This window comes from Hordeum vulgare, chromosome 7H (assembly GCF_904849725.1).
Source record: "Hordeum vulgare subsp. vulgare chromosome 7H, MorexV3_pseudomolecules_assembly, whole genome shotgun sequence".
Taxonomy (NCBI): Eukaryota; Viridiplantae; Streptophyta; class Magnoliopsida; order Poales; family Poaceae; genus Hordeum; species Hordeum vulgare.
The window spans coordinates 158,975,724-158,993,514 of NC_058524.1; the positions used below are offsets into that span (position 1 = coordinate 158,975,724).

At 43.3% G+C, this 17,791-nt stretch overlaps 1 protein-coding gene across 1 annotated transcript; it reads right to left on the reverse strand.

Annotated features, from left to right (window-relative positions):
• Positions 1-477: 477 nt before the first annotated feature.
• LOC123407188 (E3 ubiquitin-protein ligase RGLG2-like) lies at positions 478-3,717 on the reverse strand. Its single transcript, XM_045100266.1, has 12 exons — positions 3,503-3,717; positions 3,237-3,406; positions 2,611-2,695; positions 2,361-2,501; positions 2,165-2,278; positions 1,878-1,975; positions 1,691-1,770; positions 1,481-1,586; positions 1,265-1,392; positions 992-1,163; positions 840-896; positions 478-737 (listed from the first exon to the last, which is right to left on the reverse strand). Exons 2-12 carry the CDS (start codon positions 3,372-3,374, stop codon positions 657-659), a joined length of 1,200 nt encoding a protein of 399 aa, XP_044956201.1. The 5' UTR covers positions 3,375-3,406; positions 3,503-3,717; the 3' UTR covers positions 478-656.
• Between the last annotated feature and the right edge of the window lie 14,074 nt (positions 3,718-17,791).

The following is a 17,791-nucleotide window of genomic DNA, read 5'->3' on the forward strand; positions in this document are numbered from 1 at the left end:
ACGAATGAATTTATGTCTATATACATACTCCTCGTATGTAGTCCCTAGTGAAACCTTTAAAAAGACTTATACTTGCCCGTTCCTAAATATATGTTTTTTTTAAGATTTTACTACGGGACTACATACAAAATAAAATAAGTGAATCTACATTCAAAAATACGTCTATATATATTCACATATAGTCTTTTAATGGAACATGTAAAAAGACTTATATTTGGGAACGGGGGTAGTAAGTACTCCCCCATCCCACGATATAAGGGCGTTTTTTTTTACACTAGTGGGAGTTTATACAATGACACGTTTCTTGACATATGTAGCCAAACAAATCCAACAATGAACATCTAGGATTTTTACCACTTTTTGTTTTGAACTACCAACTGCTCACGCTATACATTTCAAGTGCGACTCTGCGCTATGCAACATAGTAAATGGACAAGAAAGAACGGCAAACAACAATTAACTGCAAGGAACAATAGGTTGACAGCCAAATGCATTCGGTACCAGCCATTAGTAACACTTGTATTAGGTTTCAATGATGGAACTACATCAATACCAAGGGGCCATGTATTTACACTTTCCTTCTTAGCAAGATCGATGTTCTTTTCTCGAAAGCTAAGTGTGCACAAAGTATATAGCTTGCTTCCCGATCAAGACCTTCAGTAGAGCCTAATCCTTGTGGAGATCGCCCTCTGGCAAAGGGGGCAAACCTTCAGATCTTTCCCGCAGTCGGCGCATGTCTGCATTATTTCGATACATAGTCGGTTTATCAGTTCGAACTTGATGATTTAACATCACAAGCCAAAAAACATTCAAGGTGCATTTTCGGGACGTTTGAATACCTGGTGCCCACATCCAAAAGCCAGGTTCTTTGCTTCAGACCAGCAGATTGGACAAGTCTGCACAACACGGGTTCAGCATTGGATACAAGTGTCAAGCATAGCCACATCACTGAGCATACAAAAATCGCTTCTTAGAAGACACTGAAACGTACCTGCTGATCACCCACATCACTGTCCTGTCGAGGTGCCGATGCATTCTTCTGTGGCGACCCATAGCTGGTGCCAGTCGATTGAGTTTGCTTGACTGCTGAACATCCAGAGGGTTGTTGACATACACTCACAGGTGGAGGTAACACTGATCGGTGCGGAAATCCTCTCTGTTTGCTGCCCAAGAAAAAAATACAAAGAAGTTGGGACTATTGCTGCAGAAGGCCAGGGCTTTAGTCTTTCAGCAACTATTTGAGTTTGGTTAGATAGTAAAATACCCAAGAAGCTGGAGGTTCATTGTTGCCTTGAACTGAGCTGGGATCTCCATGAGTGCTGAAAGAGCAAATTCTGCCTCCTTTTTGCTAGTAGGAATAGGTCTTGACATGATCTCTGTGAAGTTCACAAACTGCAGTGAACCAACATTAGTTTTCTCATGATTATAGTCCAGTCCAAATATATAGGGTCAATCAATAAAGATTAACAAAAAGATCTACCTGGAAATTATCAAATGCACGAGCCGGTATGTTGTCATCAAATTGCCTCATCATATCCCAGGGCCCATCACCGACTCCAACAAGCACAATTGACAAAGGGTAGTCACTGGAAAAAGAAATAGCAGTTGTAGGAGAGTTCAGTAAGACAATTTGTAAGTAAATAAAATTTAAAAATGATCTCAATTGTGGAAACATCAGGTAAATTATTACCTTGCTTTCACAATGGCATCTATAGTTTCCCTTTCTTGTGGGCTCAACTGGCCATTACCAGTGTCAACACTGCGTGTAACCTGTGTGATTTTGCAAGGAAAGCATAACAAGAATAATGAATTATAAATTCATTAACTCGGATAATATTTTACAAAAGAATCAACACAGTACTGGTATGAGAATAAACCTGTCCATCTGCTATTATGAGCAGAACATGGTACTGGCCACCACTACTATCAACAATTCCAATAGCAGTCTCAATCATAGGTGCAAATGAAGTGGGACCTGTTGGTAAAAGTAAATCATATAAGCGGAATTATTATTACTCCCTCCAATCCATATTGGTTTGTTGCTCAAACAGATGTATCTAGCATTGAAATACATCTAGATACATCAGGTTGAGCCACAAGTAATATGGATCGGAGGGAGTAGCATGTTTAATTGAAGAAGGCTACAAAATTTTGATACACTAACCAGCCAAACGAAGCTGTGGAACAATTTCTCTGTATCGACCAAGTGCTTGCTCAAAGCCATCACACGGTTGGTTCTCAGGATAGAAGCTAAATACCTTTTGATCATGAGTAGTAGCTGTAGTTTGGAAACAAGATTGTTATGTATTCATTTTTTTAAACAAAAAAAAAATGAGACTCCAGGCATGCTATGAACTGACCATCACCGAATCCAAAGCATGGTATCAGATTGTCCTCGTCGAATCGTGCGAGGGTTCTCCCGATAATGGATATAGCCTGCTCATATGGGTTTGGAGTATTCCCTATTGCGTGCAAGCTCCGGTTGTTGAAGGACACTCTACCTAATTAAAAGTACCAATCATAACTCATCAGTTATTTTTAGAAGAAAGCACAAAAGGGGAAATAAGGAGTGAAATTATCATGACGTGTTGCTTTCATCATTGAAAAAACCTGTCCATTCGTTGCTCTTTGTGAAATCAATCCCAACAATTAGATTTGAGGACTCCAGTCCAGCATGTGAAAGAGCATCAGTCACCTGGATTAAGCAGGGAACACAAGAAGTAAGATGAATTATCGTGGTATGGGAAAGATGTGCTATGTCACATGTGCTTAACTGGGAACATAAGAACTCGGTATGAGAGATGCATAACATAAATTAGTCCTACCCAGAGGGCATTCCACGCACAAAACAAACAAGTGTGCAACTAATGCAGCTAGACTACAGTTAGTGGTTAACAACTAAGCATATCAACAGTTCCACATTTACTTCAAGAATCAGTGCACGGTTGCAAAATATCACACATATGGGAGATTTTATCCCCCCCAAAAAACAGAGGAGAACAGAACAAGCTACAGAGGATGAATGTGAGTCGATTATAAATTCTCAAGACATTAGCACACCAACAAATGCACCTCCATCCAACACGGCTAGAACGGATCACAGCACACAATCCACGCAGCACGGAACTATTTCCAGCCAATCGAAAGGGCCCGCGTGTACCGCCGTACTAGGGAAGCATAGCAAGAACCGCGGAGCAAGCATTGACAGGAAGAAATCAGCGGTCGATATGGCTGACCTGCTCCAGGGTGTGGTAGTCGTCGCCGAACTTGGCGAAGCGGTTTTTCCCTCCCGCCGCGGCGCTCTTGCCGTGGTCATGGCTGCAGTGGTGGTGCTCCCGCCCCGACGAGCACTCCTTGGAGCCGAACGCGCCCATGGCCGCCTGACAAAACCCCCCCTCTCGCTCCTCTGAGCAGCGCAGCAGCCAAGAACCGCAGAATCAGCGGTCTCCGGAGAAGAGAGAACGAATCTTGGTGGAAGCCCCGACGGGGGTAGGGTTTTAACCTGGAAACGGCAGAGACAAAACCCTCGCCGAGAGAAGCGCGCGCCCGGATGTAGGGGATATGGTGGGGGATTAAACGGGTCTCCGGCTGAGATCAAACTGCCCGCATTGCGCGAGGGAAGCAACCAACCTACCCCGTGGGCGTGGCGTGGCGTTGCAGGCAAGCGCAAATCGAGCGGCGGGGCGCAGACGAAACGGGGGCGAGCTGGAGTCCCGTTCTATTTCCGGATCCGTGGGCTCGATCTGGGCCGCGGGAAGTTGCGCAGATGGGCCCCGGCGCCCCCAGGTTCGCTGGGACGGACCCAGCTGCCAGGGACCCATGTGCTCAAAAAAGAAGAAGCTGCGAGGGATGGGCGGAACTGACGATGATGCTTCTTGAGGAGAGATCAACGGAAATGCGGAACACGGGGGCGCATCTTTAGCTGGTTTCTGGTGTAGATATGTCGATCTTATCGACGATGTGGCCAGACAAGGCATCCTATGGCTTTCTATGTGCAAAATGACAGTTTTCATTATTTCATATCGACCTCCATGGCTACATATATGCATATATAGGAGTACTACCATATTGCAGGTGGAAGGTTCGTATACTACACTAAACAAAGAAACTGTCATCTTCTCCGAATCGCTTGAAAATTTATGGACACAAAACTTGCAGTTTGAACACTTACTTTCCTAGCCGTGACGGCCATTTCAAGCGCCATCGTCAAAAGAAACGCTTTACATAGAAATTCTTTACAGTTATGACCCGACGTGTTCTCGCACGGTAAAGACTAAAGCAATGGACAGTTTGAAAAAAAATAAACCTTGAAGAACTGGAATGCATAAAAGTTCTTAAAAAATATCTATATCCAACGAAAATCAAATCTAAGCTTAAAAATGGAGAAAATACAAAAAATATAAAAAGAAAAACTGAATTACTGTTAAAATAATGTCATGTCAAACAAAAATATGAATGTAAACTACAGAGGTATGGTGCAAGCAACCAACACATATATTTGAGATAAATGATCTAACGCAAAAAATAACTTGTGTGTAACATGCATGAATTGATAATATAGTGCTTGCATGGATAGATTAATATAAAAAGAATGTAATTTATGATTTGCATGCACGACTTGCTCTTGTGACATAGTTGCATGTCTAGAAAAATAGCTAATGGTTAGTAGCTATTTAAGAATAGAAGATAGATGTTGGGACGTGAGTGTTGGTTCCTTCTTTTTGTAAAACCTTTTTTAACCCGAGTCTATAAACCCAACTCCATTAATGAAGAAGAGCGGAACTATCCTAATAAAAAACTAGTGAAAACCCAAAAGAAAACCATTAACGATGCGTGAATTTTTTTATTTTTTTACCATGATAAAATTCAGGTTGAAAATATAAATATACATAATATGATGGGCCGACCTAGTTACTGAAACGCCAGGACGGAGGCCGCCATCGAGGATGCATGCACAAGTCATTGTCATCGGTCCTCTTCTAGCCAGCGATTTCAGATTCACCACAGATTGCCGTCATAGAATACCTCCATGCAACAACCAAGAAAAGCCCACATTGATAAGCAATAAATAGACCCACTTTTGCCAAAGGTTATGTATGCCAAGTAGATTCTAGAGGCAAAGTGGTGAAGCAAAAAATATGCAAGATTTGTGACAACACGTCACCATAACCGGACCATCCACATCATCGTCACCGCCTGGATTTCATATTGAAGCAACATAGCAAAACAAAGCACATACACTCCAACAGTGTATACGCGTGAGAACGGATTACCACCACATTCCTACGTTAATCCAAAGAAAACTCACCATAATATTGTTACCACATGACTAAGGGTGGGCAGGAAAAGACATAAACCATATTTTAAACTTGAAAACAACACAACACTAGGGTTAGGTTCAAGCACCCATGCACATTCCAGCTTTTTTGACCCATATTGCGGCTTTGATTTTTGGTCCATGTGAGAGACGAACGAATGAAATATGGACAATCACCTTCCCTCTCTTTTTATGAAAGACCATAGCGAGGTTATAATTCACTAAGATGAGTAAAAAAATCAATGTTACGACAGGTACTGGTTTCAATTAGGAAACTAGAGGTACACTAGAAGAAAAGGTAGGAAAACTACATGGAAATGGGGATATGGAGTTTGACTTCATGGATCTTGAGGTTCGACCAAAGTGGAAAGAGGTCTCCGGCTTTTCACCTTGAGCGAGGTTGTAGCAGCATGAGCATGATCATTTTGTTGCCACTTGTCAAAACCCTTAAAAGAGGGACAAATGTTGTGGTATGAAAAGTGGATCAGCTAGTGAGGATTATAGACTCGCTAACCCAGTTTGGAGGAAAACACCATGTTGACTCCTTGTCGAGGGAACGTGGGAGCGGAGCCTAGCTATGACGCAAGTATAACACTCGGACGTACGAGTTCAGTTCCCACTCGGGAGTGGTAAAGACCCTACGTCTCGAGCCCACATGCTTAGTGATGGGGTTGTACATTAGGGGTAGGCCTACGGACCTGCTTCCATAGGCCCACCTAGGACCCTTTACGGACATCAGTGTCCTTAAAGTCACCGGTGTTGCCTCAACCTCACTCGGTACTGCATACCATCACTCGTCCGACCTGGAGTCAGTCGGATCGCCTTATATCACCCGGATGCATCCTGGCACTCGGACAACAGCAAGGTGATGGCACCGAAGAGGCTGCAACGGCTAAGGACTTAATCCATCACATGAAGTGCAGTGAAGGCCCGCATTACCAGTAACGCCGAGAGTTATAGCTGCCATTTCTAGTAACTTCCCTATTTTTTAGCATTAATTCCCTTGTAATGAAGCTCGACCGGTCGTGACAACAACTATATAAGCCACTCACGGGCTCTAGCTCAAGGGTTCAACACCTTGTATTCTCTCATAATCCATAAGCAAACATCAGCCAGAGGGCTCGAGATGTAGGGATGTTACCACCTCCTACTGGGGCCTGAACTCGTACATCCGAGTGTATCCACTGCGCCTAGTTAGACTTCGCCCCCTTGTTCGTACCCCTAGGTACTATTATCAGGATCATTCCCACGTCAGTTGGCGCCCACCATGGGGATGCGCATCTAGCAAATCCAGCGCAGTCGGAGATTTATTGCATTATTCGTCAACATGATGACACTCGGCAGAGAGATACTCTTCGGTTCCCTTAGCTTCATCGTCGACGACTCGGCGTGGCTGCAAGATGCGCCATTGGACATCGACGCCCTCCTTGCACGAGATATGTCACATTTTAGCGCAGTCGCGGACGGAGTCCTCACCCGACAGCTATTGGTGCCGTATCATTCGGCACCACCGCACTCCGCTGCTGTTTTCCGCAAGCGCTCTGGGCGCTCGCGGATGCAGCAGTGGATCAAGCACGTCGTGGCTAATCATGCCATTTTCTGGGCAGGTCGCCATGCTCAGCTTCGATGAGCCCACCATCAGTCTCTTACCATCATCAAGCAAGGAGTCTCTTAGTGACTTCGACTGCGAAAGCAGTAGGGGTGCCCCCGAGATCCTGATGGCCGACACCAACAGGGGAGGCAACACAGGTTATGCCGTGGAGAACTCTCCTTTGCGTGATGGAGGGGAGCGTAGACACGATGACCACAACCACCAAGTTCCGCAGCCGCTCACCGAGTAGCAGCGGGAAGAACTTCCATGGAGGAGCGACCAAGCACTCTGCACTCCAATCACCGGGAACACCCCGGAGCAGATCGTGCTGGAGAACGCGCTACTAGCCAATCTGGCCGAGCACGAGCGCCTCGAGCAACTCGAGCGGTCGCTCGACGCTTGGGCCGCGAGGGACCAACCGAGCTCCAGCCACAATCACAAGCAGTTGTTTCCGAACGACCGCCAGCGCCACATCGAGGTGATGCAGACACCTCTGCTGAACCTGGTCGCGGCCACTCGGATCGGTGATTCAATTCATATGAGTGATAGCGCGGTCGAGGAAGGCATTCGACAGATCCAGGCTGTGTTGAAGATTGTCATGCAGCAGAATTCCATTGTATCGTAGTCGCGACATCGCATTCACAGCAAGTCCGTCCGGGGGACACCGTGCAGTCGGCTCATAGCCCGCACATGCATAGACGGTGCGAAAGGTCTCCTCCTCTCTCGAGAGGCCCGCATAAATATTAGAGGCAAGGTCACCGAGATTGAAGCAGGTCACCTCCCCAAGGAAGTGGCTCACTCGGCTGTGATCAACTTGCGGGTTTGTGACAATTGGGAACCTATGCATATGGGTTGGCACACGTGGATTCATGTGAGTACTTGATGTATGTTTTGGTGATCAACTTGCGGGTTCGTGACATTGGGAACCTATGCACAGGGGTTGGCACCCGTTTTGAATCTCTGGTAGAAACTTTGGGGCACTCTTTGAAGTTCTATGTGTTGGTTGAATAGATGATTCTAAGATTGTGTGATGCATATCGTATAATCATGCCCACGGATACTTGAGGTGACAATGGATATCTAGGTGACATTAGGGTCTTGGTTGATATGTATCTTAAGGTGTTATTCTAGTACGAACTCTATGATGGATCGATCAGAAAGAATAACTTTGTGGTGGTTTTGTACCCGACAATAATCTCTTCGTTTGTTCCCCGCTATTAGTGACTTTGGAGTGACTCTTTGTTGCATGTTGAGGGCTAGTTATATGATCCAATTATGTTATCATTGTTGAGAGAACTTCACTAGTGAAAGTATGAACCCTAGGCCTTGTTTCAACGCATTGCAATACCGTTCGTGCTCACTTTTACCACTTGTTACCTTGCTGTTTTTGTAATTTCAGATTACAAAAACCTATATCTACCATCCTTATTGCACCTGTATCACCATCTCTTCGCTGAACTAGTGCACCTATACAACTTACCATTGTATTGGGTGTGTTGGGGACACAAGAGACTCTTTGTTATTTGGTTGCAGGGTTGATTGAGAGGGACCATCTTCATCCTACGCCTCCCGCGGATTGATAAACCTTAGGTCACCCACTTGAGGGAAAATTGCTACTGTCCTACAAACCTCTGCACTTGGAGGCCCAACAACGTCTACAAGGAGAAGGCTGCGTAGTAGACATCAAGGTCTTTTCTGGCGCCGTTGTCGGGGAGGTTAGCGCTTGAAGGTATATCTTTAGATCTTGCAATCGAATCTTTTTGTTTCTTGTTCTTTCGCTAGAAAACTACAAAAAAAAATTGGAATTGAGGATGCCTCATATGCTCCATCTTTTCAATGTCTTTCGTGAGCATGATGGGAAGGAAAATTGTGTTCAAGTGCTGAAAGAAGAATTACATAGAATGCTTGGCATAGAATATGCGAATGATGAGCATGATTGCAATGTTCTTAGAATGGATTCTTTGAATACCCATGATGCTAATGATATGCAAAGCTATAAGCTTGGGGATGCTATATTTGATAAAGATGATCTTTTTAGTTCTTCCACTTTGAATGATCAAAATCATTTTGATGAAAGCATGCCCCCTATCTATGATGATTATTGTGAGGATACTTATTCTTTAAAGAAGAGGGATGATAAAACTTGTCATACTCTCTAGAACTCCTTTGCTAAACCTTGCTTTTTCATTGTGGACACAATTTGTAGTGCTCAAGTCTTTTACGATACTCCCACTACTATTCTTGAGAATAGATTTCCTTATGTGAAGAGTAGTAAAATTCCTATGCTTGTAGATCATGAAAAGAAAGCCTTAGGTGCTGGTTATATTGTTGAATTCATTCATGATGCTACTGAAAATTACTATGAGAGAAGATCATTGCTTCTACTTATTGCAATAGTATCAAGCTTCCTCTCCATATGTTGAAATTTTTGAAGCTATGCTTGTTTGGCCTTCCTATGCTAGTTGATTCTTGCTCTAATAAATTGTTTGATCACAAAATCCCTATGCATAGGAAGTGGGTTAGACTTAAATGTGCTAGCCATTTGCTCCATGATGCTCTCGTTGTGTTTCAATCCTTACCTTTTATGTGACCATCATTGAAATCAATACCTAGCTAAGGGCGTTAAACGATAGCGCTTGTTGGGAGGCAACCCAATGAATAAATTCTTATTTGCTTTTTGCTTTCTGTTTTGTGTTTACCACACTTTAATAATTCTGTTATGATTGTGTTTTTTGTGTTTCTTTTTGCGTTTGTGCCAAGCAAAACCGTTATGATTAGTCTTCGGGATGATCGTTTGGTCATGCTGGAAAAGACAGAAACTTTCTGCTCACCAAAAGAATTTTCATTTTTTTTCTGTAAGCGCTTTTGAGTTGATTCTTTTTGCTGCTGATTGCTACGCAAATTCTTCAGACTGTCGTAATTTTTCAGAGTTTTTGAAGTATCAGAGGTATAAGAAATATACAGATTGCTACAGAGTGGTTTCCTGTTAACAGCTTATGTTTTTGTTGTGTTGGTTGCTTATTTTGATGAAACTATGGATAGTATCGGGGGGTAGTAGCCATGGAAGATTGAAAATACAGTAACCCAACATCAGCATAAGTAGAATTTAAGTTTGCTACAGTACCTAAGGAAGTGGTGGTTTGCTTTCTCATACTAATGTTAGCACGAGTTTCTGTTTAAGTTTCGTGTTGTGAAGTTTTCAATTTTTGGGTGAAGTTCTTATGGACAAAGAGATAAAGAGTGGCAAGAGCTCAAGCTTGGGGATTCCCAAGGCACCCCAAGAGATTCAAGGATGCCGTAAAAGCCTAAGCTCGGGGATGCCCCGGGAAGGCATCCCCTCTTTCGTCTTCAATCCATCGGTAACGTTACTTGGGGCTATATTTTTATTCACCACATGTTATGTGTTTTTGCTTGGAGTGTCTTGTATCATAGGAGTCTTTTATTTTTGTTGTGTCACCATCATCCTTTCTGCACACCTAGAGAGAGAGAGACATGCACTCACCGTGATTTTGTCGAGCTTCACTTATATCCTTTGGTAGACAATTCAGCTCACATGTGCTTCACTTATATCTTTTGAGCTAGATACTTTTGCTCTATGTGCTTCACTTATATCTTTTAGAGCGCAGCGGTGTATGGCTTGGTAGTTGATCTATGCTTTAAAAGTAGTCTCAAAAGGGGTAGTTATCCAAAGGGATACGAAAACTTCCACCTTCATGTGCATTGAATAGTTAGAGAAGTTTGATTCATCTCAATTAGTTTTGAGTTGTGGTTTTGGTAATATTGAAGTTATGCTAGTAAGGTGTTGTGGATCTAGAAATACTTGTGTCGAAGTTAGTGATTCCTGTAGCATGCACGTATGGTGAACCGCTATGTGAGGAAGTCTGAGCATGATTAGTCTATTGATTTTCATCCTTTGCGTGGCGGTCGGGATCACGCGATGGTTTATACCTACCAACCCTTCCCCTAGGAGTATGCGTTGAATGCTTTGTTTCGATTACTAATAGAACTTTTGCAACAAGTATATGAGTTCTTCATGACTAATGTTGAGTCCATGGTTTAGATGCACTTTCACCTTCCACCATCACTATCTTATTAGTGTCGTGCAACTTTCGCCGGTGCACAAAACCCACCATTAGCCTCCTTCAAAACAGCTACCATACCTACCTATTATGGCTTTTTCAAAGTCATTCCGAGATATATTGCCATGCAACTACCACCATGACATGTGCCACGACATCTACATTGTCATTGTATGATCGTAAGATAGCTAGCATGATGTTTCCATTAATGTCTATGCCATGCCAGATCATTGTCACGGTACACTACCAAAGGCATTTCAGATAGAGCCATCATTGCTCTAAGTTTTGAGTTGAAAGTGTGATGATCATCATTGATAGAGCATTGTCCCATGTGAGGAAATAAAAGAGGCCAAAGATGCCCACCAAAATAATAATAATATAAAAAAAGGCCAAAGAGCCCACCAAAAAAATATAAAAAAATGAGAGAAAAAGAGAGAAGGGACAATGCTACCACTTTTCCACACTTGTGCATATTAAGCACCATGATCTTCATGATTGAGAGTCTCTCGTTTTGTCACCACCATATAGCTAGTGGGAAATTTTCATTATATAACTTGCTTGTATATTCCAATGACAGGCTTCCTCAAAATTGCCTTAGGTTTTCGTGAGCAAGCAAGTTGGATGCACACCCACTAGTTTTCTTTAAGAGCTTTCACATACTCTTAGCTCTAGTGCATCATTTGTATGGCAATCCCTACTCATTCACATTGATATCTATTGATGAGCATCTCCACAGCTCATTGATATGCCTAGTTAATGTGATCGTCTTCTCCTTATTTTGTCTTGCAACCTCCACCACAATCCACACCACTTATAGTGCTAAAACCATGGCTCACGCTCATGTATTGCGTGAGAGTTGAAAAAGTTTGAGAAAGTAAAGGTGTGAAACAATTACTTGGCCAATACCGGGGTTGTGCATGATTTATATTCGTTGTGCAATGATGATAGAGCATAGCCAGACTATATGCTTTTGTAGGGATAACTTTCTTTTGGCCTTGTTATTTTGAAAGTTCATGATTACCTTGCTAGTTTGCTAGAATTATTATTGTTTCCACGTCAATAGCAAACTATTGTTTTGAATCTAACGGATCTAAACATTCATGTCACGTGAGAGAAGTTACAAAGGACAACTATGCTAGGTAGCATGCAACATCAAAAATTCATTCTTTATCACTTCCCTACTCGAGGACGAGCAGGAGTTAAGCTTGGGGATGCTTGATACGTCTCCAACGTATCTATAATTTTTGATGGTTCCATGCTATTATCTTGTCAACTTTGGATGTTTTATATGCATGAATATGCTATTTTATATCTTTTTTGGGACTAACCTATTAACTCAGTGCCAAATGCCAGTTTCTGTTTTTTCCGTGTTTTTGGCCCATTTTCAGACGGAGTCCAAATGGAATGAAACTTTACGATGATTTGTTTGGACCAAAAGATACCCCCGAAGCTTTGGGAGAAGGCCAGATGGGCCACGAGGGAGTCACAAGCCCTCACGTCGCCACCCCCCCCGGTGGTGGCGCACACGCTTGTGACCTCCTCGTGGGCCCAACTGACGCAATTCCACCGCCATAAATTCCTATAAATTCAGAAACCTCCAAAAAGAAACATAGATCGGGAGTTCCGGCGTCGCAAGCCTCTGTAGCCACCAAAAACCAATATGGAGCCCGTTCTGGCACCCTGCCGGAGGGGTAATCCATCTCCGGTGGCCATCTTCATCATCCCGGCGATCTCCATGACGAGGAGGGAGTAGTTCTCCCTCGGGGCTGAGGGTATGTCCCAGTAGCTATGTGTTTGATCTCTCTCTCTCTCGTGTTCTTGAGATGTCTTGATCTCGATGTACCATGGGCTTTGCTACTATAGTTGGATCTTATGATGTTCTTCCCCCTCTCCCTCTTGTAATGAATTGAGTTTCCCCTTTGGAGTTATCTTATCGGATTGAGTCTTTGAGAACACTTGATGTATGTCTTGCACGTGTCTATCTGCTGTGATCAACTTGCGGGTTTGTGACAATTGGGAACCTATGCATATGGGTTGGCACACGTGGATTCCTGTGAGTACTTGATGTATGTTTTGGTGATCAACTTGCAGTTTCATGACATTGGGAACCTATGCACACGGGTTGGCACACGTTTTGACTCTCTGGTAGAAACTTTGGGGCACTCTTTGAAGTTCTATGTGTTGGTTGAATAGATGATTCTAAGATTGTGTGATGCATATCGTATAATCATGCCCACAGATACTTGAGGTGACAATGGAGTATCTAGGTGACATTAGGGTCTTGGTTGATATGTATCTTAAGGTGTTATTCTAGTACGAACTCTATGATGGATCGATCAGAAAGAATAACTTTGTGGTGGTTTCGTACCCGACAATAATCTCTTCGTTTGTTCCCCGCTATTAGTGACTTTGGAGTGACTCTTTGTTGCATGTTGGGGGCTAGTTATATGATCCAATTATGTTATCATTGTTGAGAGAACTTCACTAGTGAAAGTATGAACCCTAGGTCTTGTTTCAACGCATTGCAATACCGTTCGTGCTCACTTTTACCACTTGTTACCTTGCTGTTTTTGTAATTTCAGATTACAAAAACCTATATCAACCATCCTTATTGCACTTGTATCACCATCTCTTCGCCGAACTAGTGCACCTATACAACTTACCATTGTATTGGGTGTGTTGGGGACACAAGAGACTCTTTGTTATTTGGTTGCAGGGTTGATTGAGAGAGACCATCTTCATCCTACGCCTCCCGCGGATTGATAAACCTTAGGTCACCCACTTGAGGGAAAATTGCTACTGTCCTACAAACCTCTGCGCTTGGAGGCCCAACAACGTCTACAAGGAGAAGGTTGCGTAGTAGACATCACACAGCGGGAAGCGTTAAGAAACGTGGTTGATGTAGTGGAATGTCTTCACGTCCCTCGAACCGTCCCACGAACCGTCCCGTGATCCATCCCACGAACCGTCCCACGAACCGTCCCGTGATCCATCCCACGAACCGTCCCACGACTCGTCCCATGATCCGTTCCGATCTACCGCCGAACGGACGGCACCTCCGCGTTCAGCACACGTACAGCTCGACGATGATCTCGGCCTTCTTAATCCAGAAAGCAAGACGAAGAAGTAGATGAGTTCTTCGGTAGCGTGACGGCTCTCCGGTGGTGGTGATGATCTACTCCTGCAGGGCTCCGCCCGAGCTTCGTAGAAATCCGATCTAGAGGTAAAACTATGTGGAATAAGCTAGAGTTGCACGTGGCAAAGTTGTGTCTCAAAAAGCCCTAAACCACCACTATATATAGGAGGAGGGGGAGGGTCTAACCTTGAGGCACAAGGCCTCAAGGGTGCGCCGACCAAGGGGGAGGAGTTGGACTCCAACCCCAATTCGGTTTGGTGGGGAAGGAGTCCATTCCTTCCTTCCCACCTCCCTCTTTTTTTTCTTCTTTCCTTTGGTATTTTTGCTTGTGGAACCATAGCCTTCTTGGGCTGACTCCACCAGCCCACTAAGGACTTGGTGTGCCACCCTAGGGCCTTGGTCTCACTCCCAAGTGGGTGGGCCCCTCCTAGTAAACACGTGGAACCCATTCTTCACTCCCGGTACACTACCTGTAGTGCCCGAAACTTTCCGGTGACCAAATGAAACCATCCTATATATCAATCTTCATCTCCGGACCATTCCGGAAACCCTCGTGACGTCCGTGATCTCATTCAGGACTCCGAACAACATTCAGTAACCACACATATAACTCAACTATACTAAAACATCATCGAACCTTAAGTGTGCAGACCGTGCGGGTTCGAGAACTATGTAGACATGACCCGAGACACTCCTAGGTCAATATCCAATAGCGGGACCTAGATGCCCATATTGGATCCTACATATTCTCCGAAGATCTTATCGGTTGAACCTCAGTGCCAAGGATTCATATAATCCCGTACGTCGTTCCCTTTGTCCTTCGGTATGTTACTTGCCCGAGATTCGATCGTCGGTATCCGCATACCTATTTCAATCTCGTTATCGGCAAGTCTCTTTACTCATTCCGTAATACAAGATCTCGTGACTTACATTTAGTCACATCGCTTGCAAGGCTTGTGTGTGATGTTGTATTACCAAGTGGGCCCCGAGATACCTCTCCGTCACACGGAGTGACAAATCCCAGTCTTGATCCATGCTAACTCAACGGACACCTTCGGAGATACCTGTAGAGCATCTTTATAGTCACCCAGTTACGTTGCGAAGTTTGATACACACAAGGTATTCCTCCGGTGCTAGTGAGTTATATGATCTCATGGTCATAGGAATAAATACTTGACACGCAGAAAACAATAGCAATAAAATGACACGATCAATATGCTACGTTCATAGTTTGGGTCTAGTCCATCACATGATTCTCCTAATGATGTGATCCAGTTATCAAGTGACAACACTTGTACATAGCCAGAAAACCTTGACTATCCTTGATCAACTGGCTAGCCAACTAGAGGCTTTCTAGGAACATTGTTTTGTCTATGTATCCACACATGTATCTATCTTTTCATTCAATACAATTATAGCATGGATAATAAACGATTATCATGAACAAAGAAATATAATAATAACTAATTTATTATTGCCTCTAGGGCATATTTCCAACAGTCTCCCACTTGCACTAGAGTCAGTAATCTAGTTCACATCACCATGTGATTTAGCCGAATCCAACACCCATACAGTTCTGGGGTTTGATCAAACCTTGCTCGTGAGAGAGGTTTTAGTCAACGGTTCTGAATCTTTCAGATCCGTGTGTGCTTTACAAATCTTTATGTCATCTTATAGATGCTGCTACTATGTGCTATTTGGAAATACTCCAAATACCTACTCTACTATGCGAATCCGTTTTACTACTCAGAGTTATTCAGATTAGTGTCAAAGCTTGCATCGAAGTAACCCTTTACGACGAACTCTTTAATCACCTCCATAATCGAGAAAAAAATCCTTAGTCCACTAGTTACTAAGGATAACTTTGACCGTTGTTTTAGTGATTCAATCCTGGATCACCTTTTGTACCCCTTGACAGACTCATGGCAAGGCACACATCAGGTGCGGTACACAGCTTAGCATACTTTAGAGCCTACGGCTAAGGCATAGGGGATGACCTTCATCCTTTCTCTTTCTTCTGCCGTGGTCGGGCTTTGAGTCTTACTCAATTTTACACCTTACAACGCAGCCAAGAACTCCTTCTTTGCTGATCTATTTTGAACTCCTTCAAAAACTTGTCAAGGCATGCATTTAATTGAAAGTTCTATTAAGCGTTTTGATCTATCTCCATAGATCTTGATGCTCAATGTTCAAGTAGCTCTATCCAGGTTTTCCTTTGAAAAACTCCTTTCAAACAACCCTTTATGCTTCACAGAAATTCTACATTACTTCCGATCTACAATATGTCAACCGCATATACTTATCAGAAATTCTATAGTGCTCCCACTCACTTCTTTGGAAATACAAGTTTCTCATAAACCTTGTACAAACACAAAAGCTTTGATCAACTCATCAACGCGTATATGACAACTCCGAGATGCTTGCACCAGTCCATATAAGGATCGCCGGAGCTTGCATACTTGTTAGCATCCTTAGGATTGACAAAACCGTCTGGTTGTATCACATACAACCTTTCCTCAAGGAAACCGTCGAGGAAACAATGTTTTGATATCCATCTGCAAGATGCAGCAACTGCTAACATAATTCCAACAGATTTTTAGCATCGTTACGAGTGAGAAAGTCTCATCATAGTCAACTCTTTGAACTTGTCGGAAACATCTTTGCGATAAGTCGAGCTTTTCTTAATGGTGACTTTTCACCATCACCGTCTGTCTTCCCTTTAAAGATCCATCTTTACTTAATAGTCCTTCGACCATCAACTAGTTCTTCCAAAGTCTACACTTTGTTTTCATATATGGACCCTCTCTCGGATTTCATGGACTCCAGCCATTTTGTCGGAATCCGGGTCCACCATCGCTTCTCCATAGCTCGTAGGTTCATTGTTTGTTCAACAACATGACCTCCAAGACAGGGTTACCGTACTACTCTGTAGTAGTATGCGACCTTGTCGACCTACGAGGTTTGTAGTAACTTGATCCGAAGCTCAATGATCATCATCATTAGTTTCTACTTCAATTGGTGTAGGCGCCACAGGACCAATCTTCCTGCACCCTGCTATGCACTGGTTGAAGTGAGAGTTCACTAACCTCATAAAGTTCCACCACCCTCCCACTCAATTCTTTCGAGAGAAACCTTTCCTCGAGAAAGGACTTGTTTCTAGAAATAAACACTTCGCTTCCGGATCTGAGATAGGAGATGTACCCAACTGTTTTGGATATCCTATGAAGATGCATTTATCCGCTTTGGGTTCGAGCTTATCAGACTGAATTTTTTTCACATAAGCATCGCATCCCCAATCTTTTAAGAAACGACAGCTTAGGTTTCTCCAAACCATAGTCTATACCATGCCATCTCAACGGAAATATGCGGTGCCCTATTTAAAGTGAATGCGTGTGTCTCTAATGCATAACCCATAAACGATAGTGGTAATTCGATAAGAGACATCATAGTATGCACCATACCAATAGGATGCGGCTATGACTTTCGGACACACCATCACACTATGGTGTTCTAGGTGGCATGAGATGTGAAACAATTTTCACATTTGTCTTAACTATGTACCAAACTCGCAACTCAGATATTCATCTCTATGATCATATCATAGATATGTTACCCTCTTGTCACGGCGATCTTCAACTTCACTCTGAACCTACTTGAACCTTTCAATA

What these genes read in the sequence shown, in the direction of transcription:
- LOC123407188 (XM_045100266.1), bottom strand. Translation starts at nt 3,374, where the DNA reads ATGGGCGCGTTCGGCTCCAAGGAGTGCTCGTCGGGGCGGGAGCACCAC. An exon ending in TCCACAGCTTCGTTTGGCTG is followed by an intron (nt 1,976 to 2,164) that starts GTTAGTGTATCA and finishes TTTTACCAACAG; the next exon opens with GTCCCACTTCATTTGCACCT. An exon ending in GTGATGTGGGTGATCAGCAG is followed by an intron (nt 897 to 991) that starts GTACGTTTCAGT and finishes CGTGTTGTGCAG; the next exon opens with ACTTGTCCAATCTGCTGGTC.